Below are 17803 nucleotides of genomic sequence, written 5' to 3'. Positions count from 1 at the left end.
CGCGTCCCGCCGGTCCGGCCCGCCCGCACCCGCCCGCGGGGGTATGGCGGACCCCGAGCCCGGGCTACTGCGGCCGGGCCGCCCCGCGTCCGTGCCCGCTGGCAGCAGCGAGCTGCGCGGTGAGGCCGCGCCGTGTGCTCGGCTGCGCCGTGTCCGTGCTCGGCCAGAGCGGCCCCGCGCTCTGATAGTGCGGCACAGTGCGCTGCGGCTCTGCGCGGCTGCTCCTGTGGGAAAGCTTTGTGGAAGTAGCGTGGTAGTCTCTTTTTTCAGAGAAACTTCCACTTTGCTTTCGGAAGAGCGTGGCCAGCAGCTCGATGGAGCTGATCTCTTTTCTCAGCTCTGGTGAGGCTGTATCTGGAGCGTAGTGTCCAGTTTGGGGCTCCTCAGTCCAGGACAGACATGAAGCTCGTGGAGCGGTTCCAGTGGAGGGCAGTGAGGCTGACTGGGGGACTGGGGCATTTCTCTTATGAGGAAAAGCTGAGAGAGCTTCAGCTCCAGAAGAGGTGACAGAAAGGCGACCTTACCAGTGTTTGAAGGAGGGTATCAGAGGATGCTGCCAGGCTGTGCTTAGTGGTGCCAGGCAACAGTAGTCTAGGCAAGGGCAGAAACTGGTGCCCAGGAAATTTCACCTGAACATCAAGAAGAGCTTTTATACTGTTCCAGCGCACGGTCAGTCACTCTTTTCTATATCCTCACTTCCCTTTTATCCTGCCCTTTACCCCCACCCACTGCCATGTCCTTACTCTGGGGTCGCATACTAACACACCCAGTGCCATGCCAAGTGTGTAATTTACTGAAAAAAATTGGTAAGCTCTTCTGGACCCACTGACCTGTTTTTTCTTTCAGCCAGGAGCATCCAGGAATATTGGGTGCTCCTTTGTCCTTAGAGGTGGGAAGCTGTAGAGGTGGTGACACTTGGGCTTAGAAGGAAGCTCCTGTTGTGTTGTTGGAGTACTTGAGATTGAGATCCGTGTCTTTTATGAAAAGCTGCTTCAGCTTTTCATGGTCGTGAAGGTGTGTATGTTGCTGTGGTGTTTGGAAACTTGGGATAAGTTTGTCAGTTTCTCACTGCATTACTTAAAGGTGTTTTCTTTAGACCAGCCCACTTAGGTTGTGAGCTCACTGTCAGTATCTGAGGCTCCTGACCGTTGTGGTACCCTGCATTATTTATGCTCATATTCAGTTTGTGTTGCATTTGTGGCTGTTGTTTTATTTAATGTTTTCTTTTGCAGAATGACACAGTGACCATCAGAACCAGGAAGTTCATGACCAACAGACTTCTGCAGCGCAAGCAGATGGTAAAAGACTACAGAAAACTGCCTTTATTTGTTTGGTGGTTCTGAGCTGGAAGAAGGTTTAGCTGCAATAAATATGGGGCCTTAAAATCTCCAGGGTTCTTAAATAAGGAATTGTAAGAGCATATGGGTTTAAATGTGTTGATGTATGCTCAAGGTAAATTTTGATGGTGAAGTTGTACCAACTTGAGACTAGATGTTGAGGAAAATTTCTGCACCAAAAGGATTATTAAGCGTTGGAGTAGGCTGCCCTGGGAGGTGGTTAAGTCATCCTCCCTGGAGGTATTTAGAAGACATGTTGGTGTAGCACTTGAGAACATGGCTTAGTATCATTGAGATACTTGGCAGGATTTGGTCTGCTATTGGATTTAATGATTTTAAAGGTATTTTTCAGTCTAAATGACTTAGTGAAGCAAGAAACTTCTGAATGCTTTTGTGTCAAATAATTGTTTGCTTCTAAGGTGGGTTAGTTTAAGTGTTGACCTCATGGTGGGACGGTAGCACCTGGTGGGGCTGTGTACTGGATATTGACCTTTTATCAACCTGTTAAAATTCTTTCTTAGGTGATTGATGTTCTTCATCCTGGGAAGGCCACAGTCCCTAAAACAGAAATCAGGGAAAAGCTGGCAAAAATGTACAAGACAACCCCTGATGTAATTTTCGTCTTTGGCTTCAGAACTCACTTTGGTGGTGGCAAGACAACTGGTTTTGGCATGATCTATGATTCCCTGGACTATGCAAAGAAAAACGAACCAAAGCACAGGCTTGCCAGGGTATGTTGTTTTCTGGTGTCTTGAAAGCAGGATTTGCGTTTGTAAAAACTCACGTTTTGTGAAAGTACAGTTGTATGAGACCTCCTAAAATAGCACATGTTAACTTCTGCATTGGCAAAATAGGCTGTGTGCTTTTACTTTGTATTACTAGGGAATTGGGAAGGCAAAACTGGTAATACCAGAGGTGTTTAGCAGTAACTTTTAACAAAACACTAATAGAGGTCTAAAATAAGCGTAAGAAATAGGGCTGATCCATGTGCCTCTTTAATGTTTATGTTCTGTGTTGAATCATTCATTAGTTAATGATCTTGCTATTTAGTTAATATTTCAAATGTAAACTGTATTTGAACATTTCAGAAATCATAGAACTTAAATTCAAAAGTTGTTAGTAGAGAAACAATGTTAAAAGCAACTTTCAATTTTTTTAATAGCATGGCTTGTATGAAAAGAAAAAGACTTCCAGGAAGCAGCGAAAAGAGCGTAAGAACAGAATGAAGAAAGTCAGGGGCACAGCCAAGGCAAATGTTGGTGCTGGCAAGAAGGTAGGATGAGATTTTCTTTTAAGCTAGAGTGAGCATATGCCTTTGAAATGTTGATTATGAATTCTTCAACAATAACATTGTTTTTCTTCCATTTTTTCACCTGTTCTACTGGATAACAGAAGGTAAACTGTGTGTTGTATAGCTTGTCATCAGCTCAGTAGCTTAGTTTTGCTCCTCACTGCTGCCAGCGTAGCTGATATGACATGAAACTATGCTTCCTAAACTACTGTTTCCTATGTGTCACTGTTAAACTTCATAAATCTAACAGTGTTGCTCTAATCACATAACTCAGTCTCGCAATACACACATTAGATGATCTTAACACTTGTTACTCAGGCTGCCTAAACCCCTAATGCTTACTCCTCCAAGGTACTGTTGGTATGGTGTTCCTTACCGAGGTAAGTTTGTTAAGGATGTGTGGTGTAGGTCAGTGAGGACAATGTGTAAATAAAAATAAGGTAGAATGCCTTGGGGTTTGAGGGGCTGATGCCCAAGGTAGTGGAGTCTTCCTCCGGTGAGGCTAGACTGAGAGAGCCCTCCTGGGCTGTGGCTACAACCTGATACAGGCAGGTTAGTGGGAGGCAGATTTCTTCTGTTATGAAACAGAGCCAAAGCTGAGGAATAGGTTGGGTGGGAAGCCAGTCACTTTCCTTCACATCTTCTGATGAAAATTGAACAAGCTGTGCAGGCAAGTGGGGTTTCTTTCAGGTCTTTTAGCAAGGGGAGAGAGGGTAATGGGTTTTGATGCTTAGTTCTGTAGCTGTAAAAATACCTTGATGTCTTGAACTTTAGTAATCTTCACTTTTGCTTTTTTCCTACTTTCTTGGAACTCTCCATCAGAAATGAAGTATCTGCAGGTACTGGAAATGAGCATGGATTTGGTGCCTGAATTATGCATCACTGAAATGTGTCTTATCGTTTTAATTGAAGCACTGTACTGCCTTGTATGCATGTTTGATTTAAACTTATATCTGTCATATGAGGGTTCACTTAATTACATAGTGAATTTTATTCATGTGACTTGGAAATAAAATTTGGCTAGTAGTAAACCAGACTTTTTGAAACTAGTGAATCAACTTTAAAATAATTCCCAGTGAGAAGAAATCCAAGAAACCCAATGTTGTTGACTTGAGACATTGGTCCAGTCACCACAGGATCTGATTCAAAGTAGTACAGTGCAATTGCATGTGTAACTTGACCATTGTGTGAAAGTAGTGGTGTACATGAAAGCTAAGTCACATCACACTTGGTGCATTTGAGATGGTACTTAGAAATGGCACAGTTGTCAGCATTAAACTGTATTTAACTATTGCCTTGCAGTATTCCAAGTTAAGACACAAATTACAGTGGAATTGGAAATCTCAGTGCAATTACATTTCGTAGTTGGTGTGGAGCTGAAGTTCTTGTTATCCCTGGATGGAAAGGAGCCAGTGTTACTCACAGTTAGTAGATCAGGGAACTACTGTACTAGTGCATTAGGAGCCTTCTTCCTTTGTGCTTTAATGCTGTTTTAATCATGAAGTCCTACAATGGTTTATGGCACAAAATCAGCATTTGCTGTAGTAGTAACACCTAATATACACACTTCTGTCAATGGCAAAGGAGTCATTTCGTGTTGTACCAATCCTGATAGTATGGAGAAACTTCTTTTAAGACTTTTGCATTTGAAGGTAGCTGTTGTTGAATGTCAAGGAACAGTGATTAGATTACTCACTTGAATTATTAATGGTGTCCAGTTCATAGAAGCTCCTAAAGCATATCAACAGTTCAGAAATTGAAGGCAAGGATCATACCCTGTGGTAATGACATAGAAGATGTGACTTCTGTATCAAGTGCTTGTCAAACTAACATGTCTTAGTGGAAGGTAAACTCTGCTTTTGATTAGAGATATTTTGATGTCTTTTAAAATGATCTTTCATTTGATAAGTATGCATGGGTTAGGTGTGACTTGTTTACCAGATTTGTTAATCTTTGTGTTGTCACTTAAATTATTTTGTGCACTTACTGAACAATTTACTTGAGAAGAACTCTGTGCTGCACTGTAGAAAACATTGGTGAAATACTCTAAGCTTTGTCTTCAGAAATGCTTGTTCAAAGATCATGATGTGGTATGGTTCATCATCCTTATCACAGCTCTGTGGAGGAAGTTTTAATAGGAGCCCTGGAATACATTTTTGAGTCCACCTACAGAATCTGAGAATTGTTTTACCTTATAAATGTGTCAGTACTTGATTCTGAGAAATGTTTAGGCAAGTGTATATTCTAAAACTTAAGTGTGATGTAGTCATGAAAAACTCAGACATAACTATTGCTGCTGTCTTTTCTTTGGTACTTCCTTTCACTTTTCACTCCTTTAGCATTCCCATTCTGTTTTCCCTGCAGTTTCAAGAGAAGTATTTTCAAATATTTTGTGTTATTTAAAATATTCTGTGGCTTGAGAGCTTGCTGAGCTTGCTAAAATTTGGAACAAGAATATATGTATGTGCCTCACTTGGTCTTTGCATTCGAAATAGTGATACTGAAATGCAAAAAAATCCCCACCCTCCCTTTTAATGTCACAGCTGTAGGTGTGACAGCCTTTGACAGGTGGGGCTGCCAAACAGAAGTGTGGATGGATAAGCACTTGGAAGCCATTGTAGCCTGTAGGTGTAATTGAACAGGCAGTTGCATTCTGAGCATTAGTTAAACTCTAAATAGCTGTTGAGTTCAAGGGAGTAAGTGAAATCTAAGTTTTCTGTCCCTGCAGTAGTCAAAACTCTGAGTGTTTCCTATCACATTTCTGTGTGGTTAATTGAAAAAAGCACATGAGTGTTGGTAAAAACCCTCAAAGCTCAATTTTCTACAGTAGTAGAATTTAGATAAGATTCTTACTAATTGATGCTTTCTCTTTTTCAGTAAATGAACATTCTTCAGGTGGAAAACGGATAACAGGTATGCCTTCAGAATGCTTTGTAAGGGCAGGCATTCAGCAGTGCAGTCATTATGATAACGAGTCTGAGGTTCATTTATGCAAAGACTGTGGTACTTGTGCAGACAAAGAACCCAGTGCAAGAGTTTAAGGCTAAGAATATTTACAGATCACTTTTGCAGTTATTGCTACTGAGTTGGTAGCTTATGTGACTTTGACTTGCATGAAATACCTGATCAGTATAGTTATACATTAGGTACTTCAGATTTACTGTTACCAGAGTTGCTGATTGTTTAGTCTTACTGTGAACAAAGCTTATATTTTTTGTTTGTAGGTATGCTAAAGAGGATAGACATTTGAGTTTTATTGTCTAGAATAGATTGAAGTAGTATGATACCTATTTTTGGACTGGATGTATGTTGTTTTCTTACAGGTACTCATTTCAAGTAAATTACTTAGAATGAACAGGATACTCTTATAGACAAGTCAGACTACATTTTTGTATCTTTGCTGCTGGAACCTAAGTGCTGTGGTCCATAACTGCTCCAGAAAAAAACTGGTTTTATTACAAATGGTCTGAGTGACTCAGTTGGAAGGAACTTAAACAGTCTGTCTGAGAGCTGATATAGTGAGTGTAATGTCTTAAACAGAAAGCTGTCAAAGCAGTTGTAGCTTGTTGATCTCTTCTGCAGAATTGCTGTAATTTAGGCTCATTTATTGCTATGGCAGTGCTGGGAAATTTTGAGCTTTATGCTCTTACAAGAAGAGCGGTGTGGTTCACCTTACTTGTTTGGGAAACAGTTTTTCAGGATTTATAAAAGTACAAGTGTAAAAATTGTTTTAATTGTGTATCAGTGATCTGTTTTTTCCTTTACAGGCAGCATCATTCTATGAAGAAATATAGAATGAATTACTCTGGAAAGCAGAAGCTGCTCATCTGACTTTAACATCAAATAAACTCTGTCAATAAAATACTGGTTTGCCTTTTAATTTTGATTCAAAAGCTACCGTTTTGTAAATTTTGAGAAATTCAGTATAGGTGTACTATTTGCACTGAATTAAAATCTTTTCATAATTAAACAAGTCTTGTTTTGAGTATGAATTTGAAGTGAACCACAGCTTCCTACAGGTAGTAGTAGAAGCTCATTCCAAGCAGGCGGTGTTGGAGGTAGGCACGCTCTTGTTCAAACTGTTTGGAAAGTCCTTTTGCTTGGCTGCCTCTTGTATATAGGCCTGTAGAACATAGCGGAAGGGAGAGCCAAACATGCAGACAGAGACTCTCAGAGCTACCTACATTCACAGTTAAGATTTTGGCTAATGAAGGCATTAGGAAGGATTTTGTTCCTGAGTTGTCAGGACAGGCTCTGGGTCTATCTCTGGCCTGCAAGCTGTGTGGCACGCCCCTAATTTTTCATCTGGTAGTGTTACAGGAGCCATTTAAGGTAGCAGTGTGAGCATCTCGTGCAGGTGTTTTGAGGAGTATGGAAAGTGTACTTTAAATATGACTGAAACAGACTGGGCAGCTCTAGCAACTGTGTTGAATAAGGTTCTGACTTTTTTACCTAAATGCAGTGTTACTGAATTGCACTACCTTTGCACTGGGCAGCATATTGTAAGATAGGTGAAGTCCTTTTAGTGTTTGAGGGAGAAAACCAGCTCTACCATAGCTGTGTTGTTAAATGATTTGAAAGGGGGTGTTGTACAAGATCTGCTAAGTGTAGATGAAGCACTTAATGCATCAGGTAGTACGTTCAGTTTGAGTCTTGGGCTAGTGGGGTTGCTGCTCTGTGTTCAGCAGCATCACAGCTGTACAGCTGATATAGCTGTGGTATTGCAGTCAACCCTTCCCATATATAATGCTCAGCATAAAAGGAGAGAGGAGTGAGACTATTTAGTGTAATTGAACAATCACTAGGGGGTGGTGTGAACACAGCAATACAAATACAAGGAAGATATGCAGCAGTTTATCACAGAATAGGCTGAAAGGAGGCCAAATTATCCCCTGCCAAAGAGGTCAATTTCTTTCAAGACATGCATTAAAAATAGTTGTGTGAAGGAGCTGAGATGTGAAGTGATATGCTTGTTTCACTCTTGGTTTGAATTCAATGGAAACCATCTGTTCCAGTGAAGACCATAGAGTTAGTGTTTTCCAAATGTTGACTACTTGAAAGCTCTAGACTCCTGGCACAAATTCTAGTTGCTCTTTTCAGAAGCCTCCTTACCTTAGTTCTGTGCAATCAAGAAAGGCTCTATAAATAAATGCTTGCATCAAGGTATGCAGCATAGTGCCTTGTGTAGGATTCATGTTTTGAGTACTGTCCCGGGGGGTCTGCCTCCAGAAGAAATTATTTCTGGAATTTGAGTACTGAAGGTTTCCTTCCTCAGCTTTGTAATGTCTTACATTTTATTTAATACAGATTTGTTTATGTGGGTTGTACAGTAACACTGCAAAGCAGATGGACTGAAATAGTTACAGCTTGGTGCCATATTATTGGACTCTTTGTGCTTCAGCAGCTGGGAGTTGTACACGCGTCTTCATGTGGGGTTTGCTCTGCCAGTGTTTGCCTCTGCACTCCAGTCTAAGCAAGGTGTAGCAGGTTTTCTGTAATTCAGAGGTTTAATGCACATGTCATGCTGTGAACGCTCTAGGTTAATCCCCTTTCCTGTGGGAGGTAAAGCAATTAAGTGGAACCGGAATCTTCACTTTTTTCCCCTACTGTGTGCTGAAGGAACCCTTTTATTTCCTGCTGATCTTGGCACATCCCATCATTCAGAGACAGTAGCTTTGTCACTGCTGCCTGCTTGGCCTGGCCCTCATATTTCATCATCTCTGTAATTTTATCTATTTAACAGCAGTCTGGAATCTGGATTACAAGATAAAGGAGTTTTGAAGAACAACTTCTAAATTAATCTGGTGGCAAGCAATTTCAAATTTATATATGTGGAAAGACTCGTATAAATCACCATTTACAATGGCCAAGACTTGTTGGAGTTGCACACACAAAAAATGTTGGTGGTTTCCTGTAGGAAGGACTCCAAATTGTATAGCAGGCCTAGTAAGAGCAGAGATTACTGTCCTGGCTGCGCAGAAAAAGTGAGCTTTGATAAAGATGAAAGATGGCAAAATTTGGCACCACCTGGGTGCAGTGAGGTGGTTTTGTCTAGGGACCAGCTTGTAACAAGTTTGAGAACAAATATTGAAGGGAAGAAATGAAGCTGATACCAACAGTGGCTTGAAATTAGTGAGGCATAGTATGCTTTGAGAAGACTGCAGTACCAACAGTCAGCTGAGTGGGCAATGTGAGTTCTATTGATAGTAAATGTGTCATTTAAGGACTGAAGTATGTAGGTCACTATCAAATCTGTTTGCAACAGTCAGAAGAAATTAACTTGTTCATATTCTTCTGGTCAGTGTCTGTAGAAAAGGAGTTTTCATGTCATTGGTTTCTTACACAGAGGAAATGGAATGATATCCAGTAACAGCTGTTGATGATACTAGATTCATATAGTAAGTTTGAAATACCTGTTGTGAATGCTTCTTGCTCATGTTCTTCTACTTGAGCAAAACAAGGTCTAGTGAACCTTTTTTTGGATGGGTATTTTGATACTGCTGAGAGATGAGATAAGAGTAGTGAGTTTTTTTTTTTATAAATGCTGACAAAATTTCATCAAGCAGGTAAATTTTCCAGTATAGGTGGCAAAAATTTCTTGTGTTCATCAACGTCCCTAACAAAATAGCAATAAGATTAAATTATTTCTATGAACATATTTGTTGTAATGCATCTAAGATGCAAAAGGGAAAGGTTTGAGTAAACTTTAACAAATCAGTGTCAGGAGTAGGTGCATCTGAGTGCATTCATGTCTTTGGACACCTTCATTACAAAGGGATTAAATGAAAACTTGAGTTTGTTGCTAACATTTTTGAATTCTAGTTACATCTTAAAAATATTCCCTGGGAAATTTTGTCCACATCCTGAATTCCATAAATTTCCTCTTAATTTATTCCTCTCCGTAAAGGCTGTGGCTAATGAAACAGCTGCAGAAGTGCTAAAAGACATCCTGTGTGGTAGAAGGTAACTGTGATTTCCAAGAGCTGGGCATTGGCAGCCAGTGCTTCTGACAAATCTTTGTGTGGCTGCTGTTCATACGCAGAGATCTTGGGTAAAGTCCAATAATGTGCTGGGGCAGAGGATTCAGAGCACCTGTGCCTTCTCTTAATGTAGGAGATGTTGCACAGCCAGCAAAGGCCATGAGTGCAGTGCTTCACTGGGGTGGATGATAACAGTTTGTACTTGTGTTCATTGGGTTAAAATACAGCTGTTATTTAATGAAGCTGGCCAGGCTGCACACTGACCCCCATTAGGAGAAACATGCTTCGCTGCCTTTCATGATGATCTGATTTGATTGTACTGGAGCTGCTACCCTGCTATCATTTTCTGTCAATTTTTGCTAGCCTGTTTGTTAAGCCAGGCATCATTTGTGTTGATTTGATAACAGGTTTCAATCACTGATAATAAAACTTTTCTGTGACAGATGACCTCAGATCCATATCTCCTGCACAGTGTTGGCTGTAAGTAGAAAATTGGGACTGGCATTTTGCTTTTTCAATGTTTTCTGTTTGGTTTAACAGCCAATGTAAAAATAACAATCAAAGCAGCTTAATATTTTAATATTTTTAAATTAAAAGAGTGGAAACAGTTAAATTCTTAAAATGTTGGTCAATAGTTCTTGCATAGCTTGTTTCCCTGTTCTCTTCATACTGTGATGGATCCTGCCATGAACAAGAGGTGAAATTAAGTTTGGTGTTTTTTTTTTTTTTTTTTTTTTTTTTAGACAAGTAGAAGGGTATCAGAAAATATGGGAACTGAGAGATTTTATGTTTTAAGTATTTATTTTAATTGATCAATTCTGGTTATTGTAGAGAGGTTGATTTAGGCCCTACTTCAGGGCTATAGAAAAGGAAAGAATAATGTAAGGACCTAGGACTAGGAGAAACTTCTTCCTATTCACATATTAATACTAAACTTGTATGGTTTTGAGGAGTTAATTAAACCAAGAATATATTATTCCTAGCATTGAACTGCATGGTGCTTGTAAAAACAAGCATTGAAGGACTGTACTCATGCATAAACCACAGAAAACAGGGTGAAATTGAATTGTCTAGAGTCAAAGAAATGCTGAAAAATAAACATCTGTCATTAAACACTAAATGCAATATGCATCAATTTTTTTTTTTCATTTTTATTAAACATGAAAATCTTCGTTTGTGTAAATGTCTGTTAGTTGCCATTTGTGGCTCTGACTTGTGCTTTTGAAAAAAAATAATCTCCCCTCAGCATGGTGAATGATTACTTTAAAATACTTCATTTTGGTTCAATAGTCTTTTGGCTTCTGGCAATACTTTGTTGTGTGAAGTGTCTGATGACCTGGGTGAAAGCCTCAGTGTAGGACTAAAAAATACTTTTACAGAAGCTTTAACATGGTGTGCTGCACAGGCAGACCCAGGGGAGCCTCCTTAGAAAAACCTGGCCTGCTGAAGAGAAGTGAGGCACTCCTACAGACCTGGCAGGATGTCACTGGACAACCTTACAATTCCCTGGACAATGCCCTTTGTATCTGCCTTAAGGTCAGCCCTGACTCAGTCAGACCATTGAACAAGATTATAATTGTAATTCCCTTCCAAGTGAAATAGTCTATTCTGTGTATTTGTACAGAAGTATATTTGCACTTATGCCTTAAAACAGTGAGGTACATAAAAAAATATCCTCCTCCTTTATTCTTCTGTGCTTTGTGTGTGAAGTGGGAGCACTGGAACATTCCAGACTTACTGTGTGGGCATAAACTCTTGTCAGTGATGATAGATAATTGATTGTACCCTTTTAGTCTCACCTCTCAGCTGTTCCCATATCTGGCTACCTAACTAGGAGCATTTTTCTCTGAGGTTTATAACTTGTTCATTAGCAAAGTTCATTGGCCCATAGCATAAACACCTTGTCCTTTAAATACTTTGTGTGATTACTACTGATTTTAATGTTTTACAAGTGGGGGAAGCTAGTTAGCTCTTCAGTCTTTGATCTTTTGCTGCCCCCTTAAAGACTCCTGAGGTTTCTTTAACCCACAAGCCTGCTTAGCCAAGCGAATATCTTGTCTTTGTTCAAGCTGTCTGTTGCATATGGACCCAGTGGCTTTTTGTTTCTTTTATTTGTTCTGCTTGCAGGTGCTTTTTCTATCTTTTTGTTCCCATAGACTGTAAGAATGATAATAATCACAAAGCTGATACAAAGCAATTTATTTATCACTCTCTTTCCTAGTGGTTCATCAGTGCTCCACTGGAACCCCTGTGGGTACAAGTGCCAAAAAACCCGGCAGAAACATGAAGGTGCTGTCTGCAGGGTCAAGGGAAGTTTGTAAAGCATTTTCTATTGCTGTTATGTGGATGAAAGGGGATAGACTTCCCAGGTGTATCAAGATTCTACACTTCTTCAGTCCTACATTAACTTTATTGTTTAGCAAAGATACAAAATAATTTCTTTTGTAGCGAATCTTCTCTTGCTTAGTTCAGCTTAGTTCTCCCAGTTTTCTTTTCTTTTTGTTTTTTTTCCAATTGTTTTACCACTTAAGTTGCTGTCTTGCAATATGAAGTGCAGGAGCATGTGCAAAATTTTTTTCATGGAGATGCTGAGTAATCAAAATGTTTTTATCTAGCCGTTTTTAATCTACACAAATTTCAAGAGCAAATATCTTGCTTTTCAGTGAAGGCACATAAAAGAAAACAACATATATTCTGAAAGGGGTTGTGCAAAGTAATCCTTTAGCCAGCAGAGGACTGTAGAACCACATATCACACATTTATGCAAAAATGTTCCATCACTAAGAGTAGGAGAAAAACCCATGTACCAAACTATGAAGTCAAGATAGTATTTTAAATATGGTAAAATACTGAAAAGGGAGGGCTCTTTTCATTGTTTGTTTCTTATTAAGAGATTTAATTTGCCTCAGGTTCCCCTTGTCAGTAAAAATCTATGGGAATTTTGTTTACATTTTGAAGCACATTGCCAAGAATAGTACTTCATATGGTAAGTATACTGAACCTTTTGGGGGAATGACAACACTACAGAAATGGTGGTGCATTCCCTAAAGGAAAACATACTTCATTTGTAATGAACATTATGTCTGCAGAAACTAATGGCACAACCTCCTATTCAGCTTATGTAAAATAAAACAGGCCCATATGTTGCTGCTTTTAGGATTTGGGTGTTTAAATTAAATGTTGTTTAATGAATATTCAAGTCCATTTGCTCAGAAGTTGTGCACAGCGTAGCATATTTTTCCTGTGTCTTTGGTCTTACCTAGAGTATTAAGCCATTACAAGAGGGTGCTAAAGCTGAGGCATCTGTTTCTAACTAAAACTTGGGTATTTTAAACACCAGAGCAGATGAGAGGGTGAAGAAAGACATGCAGTAAGAGGATCATATTATTTTTTGTTTTGTAATTAAGACTGAGAATGGTTTGATATACATGGCACCCTCTAAGAAAGGGGAACATTGACTGTGCTGTTACAGCAGCTGCATTTTGGGTATGTTATTGTGGCATATTCACTCCCTCCCACTTCCTACAGGACTTCATTCATCTTCTTCTGTATGTGTGGGCAGGTGCCTGAGCTGTGCTGGGATGCCTCAGCAAGCTGCTTTTGGGCAGGGACGTCTGTGTCTCTGAGCGGCTTTAGGGCTCTAGCCTGGGCAGGTTGGCTGGAGTGCATTCCATAAACCTGGAGTTCCCATACTGGCAGTAACGAGGTCTCACCTTTGACCATCTGTCCCCTGCTCAAAGTCAAGGAGAAATATTAGTAGTCTGGAAGAATTCCTCTGGAAGCCAAACCTGTCCTTCTGACTGCCCCGAAATACGTTGGGCATTATCATCAAAGGTGAGCAGTTCCTGTGAGTTGGGAAGGAACGATGGCTATAAATGGGTGGCTGAGTTCACTCTCATTGTGCAGCTACTTGCTTCTATTTAATCAATTTCTTCATTCATGAAGGCACTCCTGGATATGTTTAAATTAATATCTTTTCAGGAAAATTTCTCAGTAAGACAAAATGTGAAATAGATGCTTAAATGTTTTCATGAACTTTATCTCTGAGTCCAGAAATTGACAGCGCTATCCTCTTTTTTTAATGGCATGGAAAAAATCTCATTAGAAGACAGCTGGAATGTAAACACAAATCACAATAATTGGCTTTTATGTATTTTCATGAGGGTTCTTCAGATGCTTGTTTTTACTGCACAAGTGCAATATTGCAGATATACAGTGAAGCCTCTTCAGAGAATAATTGATACATGGATAAAATACTTAAAAACATTCCCTAATGCTGTAAATCTAAATGAAGGCCAAGACTATTACATGAGAAAAACAAATACACAAACTCTCAAAATCTTTAAAGTTATGTTATTTCCTACATCTTCCCCAGCCTAAGGAATTCCAAGGTTAAGCATTAGTGCAAAAGAAAACAAGAAATGGCCTGTCCAAGGAGGTGTCACCTAAAGATAGTTAACCTCTTCTGGGAATGTCTGTACACAAAAATTCATCACATACATGACTCTCCTAGTGTGTTTGTTAGGGATGTCCAATTAGAAAAAGAAATCTCTACATAGATTACAAAAAACTGGAGTTAACAATACCATACCTTGTCTGCAATGTGAGTTTCTGAGATGAACCATATTTTAATTTCTATTTAATTTCTAATTTCAACAGGAAATTACTCTGTTCAGGCTACTGCACAATAAGCAGTGAGACAGTTCTACCTTGAAATACTGATTTTATTTAGCATCTCAATTCTCAAATCTTGAAGTACATAGAAGAATATCTCTTTAATTTAAAAACTTGATATGGTAGGGAAAGCCTTAGTAGGCTAAGTACTTTTAAAATGTATCTATATGTTAAATCTTTTTAATACAGTTTTTCTATGTATATTCAGTGAGTATATTGAGTCACTGGAGTGAAAGAGTTTTTTTTATTTTAGCAGTTGTTGTCTTTGGAGCCAACCCAAGACCACAAAGGGAAATGAACTGTCCCAAGTTTGTTATCAGAGGGACTGTGCAGTGGTTCCCATCAGCTGCTCTCTTCTAAACCCTCTATGTGCACAGGGCTAATCAAAAAATCCCCAGAATGCTGGGATACTTTTTGACCCAAACTGCACTGCAGGTGACTATAGGTGTGCATGCTGAAATTTGAGGCAATCTGCTCCTTTTAGCTGTAAGAGAAATACAGTCTGGGCCATTTTATATTCTATTGATAGGATGATGAAGTACACATGGCCTGAAATCACTAGCAAAATGCTTGCCATGTTGCCAGTGTCTGTTTGACTTCAAGTTTCTAGACCCCTCTACCCTACACCATCCTGGTGAATTCAGGATTTAACTGACAATTCCCATTTTGTTTTCCTATATTCCTTCTTTTGAAGGACTCCCACTCTTCACCAGCTACAATCTGTTTAAATTGCACGGCAAAATATTCTCCAAACACTGGGAAAATATGAAAGACTTGCCTTTTTTATTTTTTTTTTTCTCCTATCATGCTTTAAAACAGACTGGCTCTTTCTTCCTCACCTTTCTTCTTGTCAGCTATAGTAAACACAAACTGTCCCCAAGGAGAAAACAAACACTTGCTGTGGTATGCAAACACTCCATGACTCCATGACATCAGTGCTAACATGGCTTGTTTCAGCACCAATTTAAAACTCATTCTACTGCACCTTATGTCATCCCTTCCTGCCTATCTATCCAGCTTCTTCCAGGTTTGTCAGATTAATCTGGCACCCACCCCTTTGAATGCTAAAATGCCTCATCCCCCCTTTCTACAGTAGTCTGCATGTTAAAACATTGAAATATTTCTGCATCCTCCTTTGCTCTATAGGAAAGATGAAAGAGGCCGTGGAGAACAATTGTACATCGTGGATCTAGCCCTCAGGATAGGAATGGTACTGATGACAACCTGTCAAGATGCTGAACTTGTGTTGTTGTTTGGATGAAAGAGGGAATGCAAATGAGGGATAAGGAGAAAATAAAAGCTTCGGGATAGGCAAGGGGGATTTTCCAGCAACAGAATAGCAAACACTGTCAGAGCAGTTGTGATTACAAGTCATATAGCCTCCACAGTTGGAAGCCTGAAATGTCTCCTCCTCATTTACACTTCTCCCAAAGACTTTGTAATGCCTGAAAGAAAATAAATCTAGACAGATTCCACAAGCTACAGAAGAGGAATTGCTTTTAAAAGTCTTAGAAAAGGCTCTTGGACCCTGTTGTGTACTACCTGCCAGGAGCTCCCTGGTGTAGACTATGCAAGTTTATGAATTTCTGAGACATTTGAGTTTCTATATATGACAAATGCACATTATCAAAAATAAATAAATTGATACATAATTGAAAAATATAATAAATTGTGGATGGGTGGAATGTAGGAAAATAGAGATAGTGATGAAGGTAATCTCACCCCTAAGGAGTTACAGCTGTGCTAATTATCAAGAATTAGGAACTGGCCTGCCCTTAATAGGCCACAGCTGGATCCAATTAGGATGGGTATTGTAAAAGAGCAGGTTGGCTGGTGGAGAAGTTGGATGGAGTTTGTTGGCTGTGCTGAGAAGGAGGAGTCAGTGCTGTGAGGAGCTGCCCATGAGAAATCACCAAGGAAGTAAAAAACCTTTGCAATAAGATGGCAACAATAAGTTGGTAAAGAGGTCTAATACCTTTGTGTTGGTGATCTCACTTGCTTTCAGATCAACTTCTAACAAATTGTCTTAGCTAGATTAGATGGTTAAATCAGTGCTTTGTTCTGTAATAACTGTGACCTTTAGGATTATAAATGACAGTAGTAGTAAGGCTGCACTAGACTACTTTGGGAGACTGAAAGATGTAATAATGCCTCAATTTGTTACAAGTGTTTTTATGCTTTACTGTAGACAAGAACAAATACGCTGTAAAACCTATACTGTTCTCTGAAATACTGTCAGTAATTATGCTATGTATGAAGAAACTCATTCCCTCAGATCACGTGGGTGTTTTTAGGGAGGGAAGAATTCTGTTTCCCACATAGCTTTTTGGCATCACAGAGCAAATACAATCAAAAAAAGGTAAGCAGCACTAGGTAGAATCACTACAGAAAGAAAAGCCGATTCTCTCCAGTCCTATCTTTTTCTGTGCTATTTCTCCCCATTGCCTTGCAGGTAGGACATTAAAAGAAGCTGTATACAAGGAAGTGAGAATAATCAGAGCACAGCAATCTTTCTTGATTTATTACTTCATTCATTAATCCATATATAAAAAGCAATCTAGGACAAGGTTCAGAAATCCTCACTCCTGACAGGTTCTCACATATTTGATAAATGATTTTGCTGTAAGAGACTTGTAGGGCATCTGCAGTGAGTTCTGATGAGATCTAGTTCTCAAAACATTTTTACAGTTTTATATCAAATTAGAGGCTATCTCATAAATGGGTGATTGAATTGCTATCACTTGGATACAGGGGGAGGAGTATAAACAGCCAGCACCATAAGAAACCCTCAGCTTCAGGACAGTCCATTTGAAAGTGATCCTTGGAATAGTTTCTTGTTTCCTTTCAGCCCAAAACAGCTAATTGCCATTGAGAGGTTGGAAGGCATGGCTACAAATATTGTTTTCTCTAACTGTTCAAAAGGAAGAAGCACTGTGACACATGAGTTATTCCAGGCAGAATGTGAATTCTTAATATGAATTTGAGACAGCTGAACCAAACTTTTGTGGCAGTCACACAATCTCATGGGAACAAGTTGCTTAGAGAAGCTGTGGATGCCCCATCGCTAGAAGTGTTCAAGGTCAGGTTGGGTGGGGATTTAAGCAACTTGGTCTAGCGGAAGGTGTCCTTCCCCACGGCAGGGGTGTTGGAACAAGATGATGTTTAAGGTTCCTTCCAACCCAGACTATTCTGTGATGATTCTAAAATCTGAACTTTAAAAAGAAGTGTTACATTAATCTTCCAAGTATATAAGAGCCAGAAGCTCAATTTTCTGTCTTTTTTTTTTTGATTGTTTTGTTGAGGCAGTAACAATTAAATTAGACAATTCCAATGACTGAGTCTTTCTCTTAGTCTTGCCAACCCTTTAGTTCAAACATCCTTTGTCTATTTCTCCAAAAATTTAATATAAAATGTTTTCCTGAAGATGAGATGTAAATTCAGGGATGCTGGTTTCTAATACAAGCTTAGCTGCAACATCTCCATCTCTACAGTGAACATGGTGTGCTGTAGATCTCAATCAT

At 39.4% G+C, this 17803-nt stretch overlaps 1 protein-coding gene across 3 annotated transcripts in view; it reads left to right on the top strand.

Moving 5' to 3' along the window:
* The window catches only part of RPS24 (ribosomal protein S24), a 6654-nt gene extending 164 nt beyond the window's left edge, over nt 1-6490 (top strand). The window contains exons 2-8 of one of the 3 annotated variants that reach the window (XM_041474703.1): nt 1233-1298; nt 1859-2068; nt 2500-2610; nt 2730-2732; nt 3451-3467; nt 5506-5541; nt 6396-6490. In XM_041474703.1, coding sequence (XP_041330637.1) covers nt 1233-1298; nt 1859-2068; nt 2500-2610; nt 2730-2732; nt 3451-3456 — 396 coding nt within the window. In that variant the 3' untranslated portion in view covers nt 3457-3467; nt 5506-5541; nt 6396-6490. The remainder of the gene's footprint in view (nt 1-1232; nt 1299-1858; nt 2069-2499; nt 2611-2729; nt 2733-3450; nt 3468-5505; nt 5542-6395) is intronic. The other 2 variants (XM_041474709.1, XM_041474717.1) reach the window with 2 other exon arrangements.
* Nucleotides 6491-17803: the final 11313 nt, after the last annotated feature.

Source organism: Pyrgilauda ruficollis, unplaced genomic scaffold (genome assembly GCF_017590135.1).
Source record: "Pyrgilauda ruficollis isolate IOZ18807 unplaced genomic scaffold, ASM1759013v1 scaffold11, whole genome shotgun sequence".
Lineage (NCBI taxonomy): Eukaryota > Metazoa > Chordata > Aves > Passeriformes > Passeridae > Pyrgilauda > Pyrgilauda ruficollis.
Note: the sequence above shows the minus strand (reverse complement) of the source record. Positions and strands in the feature narration are given on the sequence as shown.